The 13135-nt window shown below is 35.8% G+C and overlaps 1 protein-coding gene across 1 annotated transcript in view; it reads left to right on the top strand.

Annotated features, from left to right (window-relative positions):
• The first annotated feature begins 1355 nt into the window (after nucleotides 1-1355).
• The window catches only part of LOC144446272 (uncharacterized), a 35871-nt gene continuing 24091 nt past the window's right edge, over nucleotides 1356-13135 (top strand). Inside the window, exon 1 of the mRNA XM_078136022.1 lies at nucleotides 1356-2400. Coding sequence (XP_077992148.1) covers nucleotides 1356-2400 — 1045 coding nt within the window. The remainder of the gene's footprint in view (nucleotides 2401-13135) is intronic.

The following is a 13135-nucleotide window of genomic DNA, read 5'->3' as shown; positions in this document are numbered from 1 at the left end:
TTGATTCTCGATGTCGTTGTCAGCCTGAGTGTAGTGCAGCAAACCAATCTGATTAAATCAGCTTTGGTGATGCCCTCCTTTTGCAACTCGCTTAGACGTCTCTACGGGAGACAGGGTAGATGTTAGGCAAGATTACTGGTGACTGACTGCATGATTTGTAAATTTGGTACTTACAGATTACTTAATTGTTGTCGACAACTTTGATGTAGTGTCTTGTACCTGTCCGAACCAGAATGGTAACCTTCATTCGCCACAAGCAGTTGACCTCTAGGCCTACTTATACATAGCTCCCACTATGGTGAGTTCGTCCTATATTCTGTTATCTCATAAAAACATCCGTGGTCATCATCATATTATTATTTTTAGTAATTGTTGGTAATTAGCGGCGATTTAAGGACTGAAGTGTAATCATCTACTTAATCCATAATGTTCAGTCGACTGTTAAATATCTGAAGACCAAAAAGAGCCATTTTGAACTGCCGAACATTTCTCAAATGATACTAAATTGTGTCATTTTTGAAAATTTCTCAAAAAAAGATCGCTAGATGTGATCATGAAACCAAATCGTGTCTACTTTGTAACGAAAACAGCCATAGGCAGACACGTAATTAGTTGCATTAATAATAATAAATTGACGAAAAAACCTACCATTATTACAAGGAATGTTATTTTAGAAACTCGCGGGTATGACATTACTATACAATTCAATGACTATTTGATCATGGCATTGATTAGGTGATTTGAACAGAGAGAGAGGTATATAGTGTGAAACTATGTACTTAAACACTAATACTAAATATTTACATTGTAATAGATACGTTTCAATTGTTACCTCACGAACAACTGAATCTCCTCAATGTTGTAACCGTTAAGCTTATCTGTACATGGAGGTATGCCGAATGATTTGTCGAGTTCTTCGTCCAGGGAATTTTCTGAGTTTTATTACTGCCAGTCGTATCATTTCGCCGCCTTAGATAGTATCGATGGATTAGTTATAACTCACTGCTTTCAACAAACACGGCAATATTGCACTCGTCAAGTAAAATATTTGTTATTCAAGGCTGCTGGATGCGGGCCACCACAGCTCAGTAGGACATGGATTTGCTGATGTTAATCACAGTTATTACATCATATTTAGTCACGGTACGAGGTACAGACAATTTGCTTCATGAATAGTGTACGTGGTTCCAGAAAAGAGTCAGTTACTATAATTACATAGTACTTGAATTTTGGTAATCTGAATGTAGTGTATTGTTCTTGTTCTATCACTAGTTACCCACAAGACCGAAGTTGGATTCACGGACTCGATAGATCGTTGCAAAAATTAGAACCAACCATTGGACACGTTAACAATCATGGAATCGACTACTATGAATTTGAGTATCAACAAGGCAATGCCTTACGCCAACGGTATGCCCGTCGGTTCCGAGAACATGATGACTTCATGGACAACATACGTTACTCTCAATCCACCACTGACAACCAGAGATGCGGTCAATTTAACGAATGTGACCGACTACACGGAGGAACCACCTGCTATGCCATCAACACTATTTATTATATTATCCACCGTTGCACTGAGTATCACCGTTCTACTTGTCATCTTTGGCAACATTCTCGTACTATTGGCTGTTGCATTAGAGAGATCACTGAGGACAGTCACACACTACTTTATTGTAAATCTTGCAGTGGCCGATTTACTATTAGGAACAACGGTTTTACCATTCTCAGCAACTTATGAGATTATACCGTATTGGCCATTTGGACCAACATTTTGTGATATATGGGCAGCTGTTGATGTTTTATGTTGCACAGCGTCCATCAACAGTTTATGTGTGATAAGTATTGACCGTTATATAGGTGTAACAAGACCACTACAACACAATCTTATAATGACCAAAAGGCGGGCATCCATAATTATTGGAATTGTATGGCTATTTTCAGTGGCGATATCAGCAGGTCCGTTATTTGGATGGCGAGAACCAACAAAGGACCCCCATATCTGTCCGCTAACCGATTCGTTAGATTACGTACTTTTTTCCGTTGCCGGCTCTTTTTATATCCCACTAATTATTATTTTGGTTCTATATTATCGAATATATCGGGAAGCCATCATACAAACCCGATTTTTAATGGCAGGAGAGAAGACAGGGAAAGGTAAAAACGATGTAACACTTCGAGTTCACACTTCTCAACAGAGAACGGATGGCAATCGGAGGCCCCGGCAGAGTGCAGAATCAAACTCCCCCATCATGAAAGGTAAAAGCAGGTCCCTCTCAACTGGACTGGCATCAAAATTGCAAAGATTCAACAAGGAGAAAAAAGCAGCCAAGACTCTTGGGATAGTCGTCGGTGTGTTTATCGGCTGTTGGCTGCCTTTCTTTCTACTTTTGCCAATAAGTGAGTATACTGAATTTCCTATTACTGTGTCTGTCTTTCTTCTATTACTCATTTCATTGTACGTTCACGTCTCGTTTTAATATCCCACAATATCGGACTCCCACAAATCATAGACCATTTGTTGAAATCGCTCCTAGTCAAGCTTCCGGCTTCAAATGCTACGTCCCAGTGGAAATAATCATGAAATTGTCGCTATTGGGCCTAATGAACATGCGCGAGGAAATTCAATCCAGCTATATTAAGTGAACATTCCATCGTGATCAAAGTCTATTTTGTGTTTTTCAATCTAAATTCAGAGTTTTGTTTCCAAGTGCAACCACGCTATAATTATCTTCGCTATAGATTCCTACCCCGTAAATAATAAGAGAGTAAATGATCTCAAAAATATGATTAGACCCGGAGTTATTTTTCCTTTATATCTTCACGTCGAGTCGAGTTGAGTCGAACCATAAATATCGTCTGGATGTCAATTCACATTTCTACAAAGTGAGCGATCAAAACGTTTTAGTCCCTGAATAAAAAGGGTGATGAACGTTTAGAATCAAACATTTAATTGAGTTTATATTTAACAGCTCGTGAGTGATATTGCTGGTCCAGAAACACTGTATTTAAGTCCGATGACCGTTGTAGTAAATCGTCTCAAGACATGATAAAAAGTCTCATCTTCCGGTCAAGATGATCAAATTTAAACATACAACTATGTATATGAAGATATTATTTATTACAATTTTTTTCCGGAAGCAATCGTTTTAAGTAGACGAGCGCTGTATGGATTCGGTGCCATTTATAAACACTTGGGGGCGATTAGACAGAACATGCACATCGACTGATAAGAGAGTATTTAATTGTGTCCCCAGTCCTCCAAATGCATTACTATCCCCACCTCAATCAACGACTTATATTAGATTTTACAATGAAGTAAAAAAAATTGCTTCATCGATTTTGCTATGTAATCTCATTACTAGTACCATTAATTATAATTATTCATCTAATATTTTCAGCAAATAATGCATGATATACGAAAATGACCCCTTAGTACTGTAATTTCGCAGCAGTGTTCTAGACATGAAAAAGTATCACTCAAGTATTTCACAATCATTTCAAATCGACCTATATCCAACGAGACAGAAATCTACTCTATCATTCGTCAAGTTGCTCTCTGATTTCCCAATGTCTGGTGTAACGCACCCTTTAAAATCATGAACATGCATTAATCTCTTTCACCAATTGATTTACTGTATCCAATGCATGCCATTGAAACGTTTAATTAGGAGAAATACCATGAAATCAAAGACACTAACCATTCGGTAATTATGAGTGACACGTCGTGAATTGAATCAAATCAAACTGTAGAACGGGTGTATTGATAGTATATACAGATCACATAAAACTGTCATGTACCCGCATTCGTGAAATAAAAGTCTGGAATGTTTTTATACACCCGTTCCATGCAGCCCTTTCCTTATACAGCTGACCTCATAGTGACCTTGTCATATTCGGAGCTTATTTGCACTCTCTCCACGGGTTTCAATTTGTATTGTAATCTTAGTCCTGAAGCAAATTAACTGTCGTAATGGTATACTTCAAAAATATCACTGGACGGATGCATATCTTGCGTACGATACTGGGATGATAAGTTTTATATCTTTGTAATCCTACCGTACGTGACTTCCGGTCTAACAAATAGTTTCCTTCTTAAACGATAAAGATGGAATCTGACGGATGGAATGATTAAGTATATCCATCAAAATAGTATACGATGAATATAGAAACTATTAATCCGTAAAGAAGACATTAAAAGCCCCAAATCGTTGGATTTCAATATAGTACTATAAATCAAACAGTTACCAAATCGTTTTCTTTTATGCTTTTGACATTAAAGAGGACGCAATGTGTTTCATATGAAGACGGTTGAGCTTAGCGATGATATTTAAACATTACTAACAATTATAATCAAACATGGGGAAAGGACTAAAACACGTACGACTTATGGGTACATACATACATACATACATACATACATACATACATACATACACACACACACACACATACATACATACATACATACATACATACATACATACATACATACATACATACATACATACATACATACATACATGATGGATGTGTGTGTGTGTATGCATGCATGCATGCATGCATGCATACACACACACACACATCCATCTATACATCCATCCATCCGCCAGCCATCCAACCAGTCATCCAGCCATCCTCCACCTATCCATCCAGCCAGCCATCCAGCCATCCTCCACCTATCCATCCAGCCATCCATCAACAAAAGCCATCCCGGTATCCGTATATGTTTCTAATTTTTGGTTTCTAATAGCCATGTGAAATTGAAATTCCAAACAAAATGAGATTTCCAACGCAAGTTCAAAATCTATATTAACCGATCCGACATTACAATTTACTTGGTATAATTATAGTATTACAAGTCTCGGTGTATTGATTTCCAACGACGGCGCTACCCATGGCTCGTTTAGAATTGATGACACACCAACGAGTTATTAGCACATTTCGAAGCTTTTGTGATATACGCGATCGTAACAAACATTATAACCGTCAAAATTAATGTTATAGTTTCATTAGACTAGTGTCATTCAAAATCCGTTAAATCCATTTTTCAATAGTACGAAGTTTATCATTCTTGTAATAACAACACTTCGTGGTGACCGGGATTTAGATGTGTACACAGTATATTGATTTTACTGCTCCTGTGATTACACCATTTGCAGTAGGTATTGAGTAGTAACGAGAAGTCGCTATAAAAACAATGCGCTGGTGTTAAACACACACACCAGAGTTGCAAATGCTGTATTTCTTTTTACACCGAATGCACATGTATGATACCATGGTAACCGCGTCAGTTGGATATCACAATCACGAGTACGTCAACGCTTTTTGACTGGAAGATTACATTTTACAGGGGACAACGAAACTTCGTTAGTACTGTAAAAAATAACAAGAATAACAAACAAACAGACAGACAAACAAACAAACAAACAAAGAGACTGCCATTCTGTACTTTTCATACAAAGGCATATTAAACGTAATATAATATGTTAATCGTTTTCTAATATTTCATCGCATTATCAACTGGACTGTTGATGTCTGTCATACTTTACAGCCGTTACTGAGGAATAATTCAGACGAAATGTACACATAATTCATTCAGGATTACCTCGGCAAATAACATTTTATATACAATATCGATTAGATGGTGCAATTTCAGATGTTTATTTGATGTATAGTTGAGATAATACGCAAAAGTTCATGGTAATTGGTCAAGGAAAAAGTGTGCACTTAATACATGTACGTAAATCAAAACATAGTGTCAGCTACATGTGACGTATGTTGAGTATATACCCAGTCATAACTCATAAATACTGTCAGCACATCCTCTATTAGTTAATGCATTGGAGCATAGCAGACTAAAAGTCAATAAATTGCAGTCTTTATCAAGTCACGATACTTCATTTTAAGTACTTAGAATGTCGACTTTCATTCAAAACCAACTATCACCTTACGTCATTGGCATACACATACACTGTATACACACATACATACATACATACATACATACATACATACATACATACATACATACATACATACATACATACATAAATACATAGACACATACAGACAGACAGACAGACAGACAGACAGACAGACAGACAGACAGACATACAGACATACATACATACATACATACATACATACATACATACATACATACATACATACACACACACACACACACACATACATACATACATACATACATACATACATACATACATACATATATACATACATACATACATACATACACACATTATGTAGGGTTACTTTCGTCCATTACTATACAAACAGAACTGCATGTATCACATATTTCATCATTCATTCCAATTACACGAAGTTCAGGTCATTCCAATGACCAATTTCCCTATACAGAGTTGATTAAGTTGTCAGCATACTTGAGGAACATATGAAAAATTGCGTTTTTGAAATCGATAGCTTTTGCAATATGCCAGGGTGATAGGTCATACTCTTATTTTCTCTATTTAGGCACTGCTTACTCATGGCCGACTCTGATATTTTATGCCTCGTGCATATTGCCATAAGTAGATAAACTCAATTTAGAGGAACATTCGCGTGAGACCTCGGAATATTTACTTGTGTGGTTTTAGCTCAATTTAGAGTTCAACACACGCTGCGTGATAATTCTGATTTTTGCATATTTTGTGTGAATACTGACATTCAAATCACTTCTACTCAATGAAAAGCGACCCATTCAATGATACGTCACCGTGTTCACTTGTCGTGTTCGCTAGCGTAGTGTCTGTTAATCACTATATAGTTTATCAAAAATTCCTAATAATGTAACAAGCAATAACCTTTTAATTCTCAGTTAATTGACCACAAGTTTGTAATCATCACATTTTGACCGACATCGTATTTTCATAATGAAATATATGTTACGAGCATATCTTCGACATTTAGCACATCACACTGCAATGGCAGCACAATGCAATCAACAAATCAAATGTGATAATATAAAGATGTGATGTACTGCATCTTTGAAAATATGCCACGTTAATTCGTTGATGGTACAAACGTTTGCATGTAATAGTAAGTGGGTTAAAAATACTTCGAAGTAGTTTATCTAAGACTATACAATCTTACATTACATGCTGTGATGTCATTTCATATTTCTCTTTATCTATGTTTGAAATTGATATCAAGCCTCGAAAGTACGCTGATTATGAAGAATATTTGCTTCTTTAATAACCCATTCTTCATGAATATCGATTGAACTCTGTTGTAGGTTTACTTGATCATAGAAACTTGTATCACATTGACCACCCTGAGCCCTTGTGTCCCTGAAGTACACTTAATCATACGGCCTCGAAAATATAAAACATATCATTCATTCCTTTGTAATTTTATAGATTGCAGAGATAACACTGTCATTACAAAGGCATTTGGTATTTTTCTGAAGGTTTTGTCAGTGTAGAAATATCATTGCATGACAGTCATCTTCATTCAAATGACGTTTTAGAAATCGAAGTTAACTGTATTTTAACTGTGTTGATATTCGGATACTTCGATGTGATTACTACTGTTCAGCAACAACTCAGTGAAAAGTTCTCGATAAAAAAATACATAATTACATTGAAACATACAGTTATTTACTTAACTGAGGGGTATACATTTACTATGCTGACATTACCAATATTTCGGATTGATAAAATATATAGTGACACGTCATACTATTAAAACTGACAGCATGGAGACGTGGGGAACTTAACGTTACTAGGATACGGCAGGTATGGATTTGATTTCTCTTATAATCTCGGTAATCTAGTGTGTTCAAACGTCAATTTCCATTTACCATGTGTTATAAATGGAGTTTCCTTTCATTATCGTAAATGTTACTCCTTCAAAAATGCATGGTTGTGAACAAGTGACGGAAAGAGTGACATAATTAGAAGTGATATACATTGATATGGATATAATGTAACATGATTTTTAGAGATATGGTATCTAGATGATTTTGACAGTAAAATGCGACTTCCCGGCCACTTTATAAATTTGAAAATTGTAAACATTAGTACTAAGGAAAGATCACTTAAGAAGAGAATTAATGTTTGCTTTTTATCGTGTACAACGATTACAAAAGTTTGACAGACGACAAACCACAAAACTTCGATGAATCACCGAACAGTTTCTATAAAACTACCACAATCATTTTTTTTGATAGGTTTGTCATAACATATCACAGTCAACGTTTGATGGAATTATAAGTTGATGCTTGGAGTTATGGTTTTGCAGTATGCTAGTATATCTGCTTATAAAGTACGTATGTAAACTTGTAAAACATTTCATAAAATATTTGTGACACAAAATAGATAAAAAGGTAAATATATGTAAACTAAATTACCCAAGAAATACGTGGCCATAGCCTACACACTGATTTAGGCCATATGTATACCTTTACAAGAGTTTTAAAAAGCCAACACTTTTATTTGAACTCTTGAGATTACGTCTTAGCGTCGTCTTTTTTTTTTGCAACCAAAGAACATTTCATCCGATTCTTATTATTTCGAGAACGTTATCCACAGGGTAATCATGTGCAAAAAATAAACTCTTTTGTTATTTAAATTATGATCACTTCCGCAAAAACTACATACATACCTAAAACGTACCTGCCTGCCTGCCTATCAACCGCAACCTACCTAACTACTTACCTACCTACCTATCTACCTACCTAACCCATCTACGTACTTACCCACCATCCCAAACCTTAACCTACCTATCAACCCTACCTACCTATCCCATCTACCTACCTAGATACCTACCTACCTAATCAGCCGACCCACCTACTTAATTACAAACCTACCTACCCACCTACCCGCCTGCCTACCTACCTAACTTTACCTGACCTTCCTACCTACCTACATTACCCTACCTTCTACCTACTTACCGAAATTTCCTACCTACCTACCTACCTACCTACCTACCCCTGCTACCTACCAATCTACCTACCTACCGACGGACATATCTATCTGGTTTGCCTATCTATCTATCTATCTATCTATCTATCTATCTATCTATCTATCTATCTATCTATCTATCTATCTATCTATCTATCTACAACAAACGTAACTGGAATAAAAAAATGTATTACGTCCCCTAAGATTCCGATTTATCAGGAAATGAAAAGACGCATTGCACATTATTTTTTTCCATATCAAGATTATCATCTTACCTCGTTTTACCAGCTGCTGGAAACACAACTTAATAGAAAATACAGACTTTTTTTGCATCTGTATGCTTAATATTCTAAAGCCAACTTTACGTGTGCGTCGAGGTTCTATTCCATATCACTTTCATTTCCTATTGAGTTCCTATCTGAGGATTATACCTAATCACGTGACAAGACTTTGTTGTGTCTACCGCCTGCCTTTTGTGAATTCGATTTTCACTTCGAAACCTGCAACTTACTTAAAATCAAGGTCGATCTAAGTCTATCCAACATAACACAAAACCTTTTATACAAGAATAATTCCCCTCTCGTATATAAATTCAACAGGAAACTCATCATAGAAACTGAATACAGCAACATCGGCATGACGTAGTCTTATTTCATCTTCGACGAGTTTCTCTAATGGTGCGTACAGTTTTATATGGAAACAAAATTATTTCGGCAATAAAAAACAACTAATTACGTAATTGATATGTAATGAGTCTAATTTATAAGAAAGTGATATATGTCTACAACGGAACAGTATTAGTAACTAAATTGTCGACATGGCAAATCGATCTATTGCTGTTACACAGTGTCTTAGCATAGAGACAATGGTTATATAATGGTCTAGGGAAAGGTTATTTTTATAGCAGGCACTTAAGGTCTTCGTATGTCTGGTCGATCAAGCTTTATGGCCATTGATTGCAATGACATTACGCTTTTATCATGTATCCGCAATATGGTTGTAAAAACGTTCACTATCAGTTTTCAAAGTGCCTTAACTTTGACAGTACAACAGCGATGCTATGCGAAGGTCGTTTTGTGCCCCACCATGCTTCTCTGTGTATGATATATAAACAGCATTGACACCATTCTACTATATTTTAGTCGCGCCTTTGAAAGATGTCGAATCCGCCTTCAGTCTCCGGAGAATCTTTTGAATTCAATTGACTTCCTTTTCTGAAAGAAATCTCAACGTTGCTTAATGCTCCCTTTGGGAACGGCAATAGACGCTTCGCTTATTTACAACTACATCTTCTAGACGAAAACAATCTCACAGCAACGTTTTTTTTAAGCAACGAGGACAAGCACGCTCACTTCAACAAAACTGCGTAATTTGTAAGCAACACTCGACGTATGAAAAGATTGCTCAGTTTATAAATATCCCTTTACTGTAGTGAAGTGGGTCTTTCAACAGGAAACTCCCTCAGGGGAATCACAGATATAGCGACTTAACAAAACAAAGATTATTCGTACAGACAATAAGTATAGAGGCATTGCATATGTATAAAGCATGTCCATGAAAAGAATTGCAAAGCAGTTCTAATCTTACGCAAGTCAAGCAATTCCCTCGTTTAAATCTATGGTAACTCACACCTGATGAAAGAGTTTTAAGAAGGTAGATACAATGTTTGTGTTGGTTTCTTGTGAGTTTGACAGTACTCTCCAGACAATGATCAACTATTTGGGTACTTGGTAATGTGTCTTAAGATCATTACGTAATGCACCGATTTGTGGATGAAATGCACCTATTTGCGTAAATTACAATGTTATCATGGGTGTATACTTCAGGTTTATAGTTTTTGACCGTCAGTAACCATGATAAAGGTCAGCGGTACCAATCCAGGTCTAATCTTGACGTAGAATAAAACATATATTATTGCAACATAAACAGATATTGTTTAATTATTCTGAGATTTGTTTTCATTTTAATATATATATATATATATATATATATATATATATATATATATATATATATATATATATATAGTTATATATAGTTATATATATATATAGTTATTCATTTATTTCATCCAATAGAAACTTCTTTTAGTTTTAACTTAAGAGAGCATCAAGATAATTATAGCAGAAAAGATCGACGAAACAGGGAGAATAGATGAAAAACAAAGGGTTAAGTAGTTCAAACCTACCTACCTATACACGTATACGCATCTATCAACACGCCCACCCTCTCATCCACATACATACATACATACATACATACATACATACATACATACATACATACATACATACATACATACATCCTTACCTACAACAGGTCAAAGAAAAGGACAAAAACACTTGCACAAAGTGGTTAAAACAAAAATGATTGACAATAAACGACCTCTAAAGTTATTCTAGACTGTACGCTAAGAGGTGATTAACGTATTAACTATAAGGTAATAATATAAATTATCTAGTCCGATTAATCTTTTAAAAGTAAAGAAATAATGGATCAAATCACGGAACATAATAATCAAGGTGTGATAAAATATAAGCATAATCTGTAGTCCCAAACTTTGATGTATATTTCGCACAACGAGCATGTCATATTGATAATTAATCCTTTCAACAAATACTGATGCACACTAATCAGTAAATGTTATTACACAATGGGTAGCAAGGTTTTGATCTCTCACAGTCTCTTTTGTGCCAGATGATTGAGAGGCAGTGCAAGGGCATATTCCTAATAGATTAATAACAAATCGTGTACAATTGCCTCTAGCAAGATTAGACTCCGCAGAACAGCTATCGACAGCAATATTCAAACAGGCAATGTAGCGTTCCACAAAGTTGATTATAAACGCCGATTCACTAACATTTCGCTCAAATGCTGTCTTCTGCTCAATTACTTGGCTGAATGAAGAGACACGATCGTAAAGATCGCTCCCTTGTAATATCGGTGGGCAGACGCCATGTATGAATAGTATACAGTGTATTACTAAGTAATCAAATCATCCATTACGAGTCCTAATAAATAAATAGTCCACTTGCAGTCAAGCCACCAAACTTCCTATGACACGAAAACGGACTAGAACGTCAGGAAACGTCATTGATTAACCCAGCTGACACATAATCTAAGGAAAGAAGCTTGTCACTTAAAATAGTCGAGCAAAGATTTGCCACCTCTCACTCATTAATGCGGTGAAAAGGTCGCTCTCGCATTGAACTTAAGAAAAAAATGCTCCGCCCCATTTACACAAAACAACTCTCCAGGGTTGTCAGTTAATAATTAGTGCAATCACTTTCCTTCCTGTCCATGTCTCTTTCCCTTGTAACATGAGATAATGAAACACTCTTTCTATACGGCTGTGTTTTATCATCTATTACATCGTTTGTTCTCACGATGATCCTAGTAATAACACCACAAACGCCGTGTAATAAGGGCAATATAAAACGTGAAAACAGAACTATCATCAAATATTGATTGTTATCAATTAGATTTTCTATATCTATATCAAATCACAAAATATACATTTGAAGAAAAAACATACCCATAACACAATTAACTAAACGTTATAGCAGTCTTGTAAATTTTCAAATATGAAGTCTTATTACCTTACGTACCTAAACGGACAATTTAGTTCGACAAACGATCTTGTTTCTTTTCAGTCTTTTTCTCCTATTGCAGTATTATGTTGAAAAGTATTTAATATATGCAGAATATCAGGAAATGGGGCTGTTACATGTGTAAAGTGTTGCTCCTTCGGCCCTTCATCCCTCAAACGCACTTGTAATCATTATGCTGACTATATGACTATAGTACTAATAAAAACATTCATAATGTTTGACAAACTGGCGAAGGTTGTGAATTCATAGTCACGAAATTGTTATAAGAAGAAGGGGGCTTATAAACTGTGTTACATGTGCCAAAACAGATTTTAAATACGCCATATACATTGTACGTACTGTCTGAGGAAACGGAGTCTGTTTCCATGGTTACCCCATTCGTCATTTCAAGCATTCTGCCAACACGAATAAACACAATGGGCGAATGCTTTCAGTAAACTCAAAGCCAGAAACGGATGTAAACTGCGGATACACATATAGCAGGTAGTCTATTAACTTAGTTTATAACATCATATCGAAAGTAAATGTATCCACAGTGATTGTGTTGTTTAAATGAGGCAGACTATTCAGCGCTATGAACAACTGACACTTTATCTT

The sequence above is a fragment of the Glandiceps talaboti genome, chromosome 15 (assembly GCF_964340395.1).
Source record: "Glandiceps talaboti chromosome 15, keGlaTala1.1, whole genome shotgun sequence".
Taxonomy (NCBI): Eukaryota; Metazoa; Hemichordata; class Enteropneusta; family Spengelidae; genus Glandiceps; species Glandiceps talaboti.
Note: the sequence above shows the minus strand (reverse complement) of the source record. Positions and strands in the feature narration are given on the sequence as shown.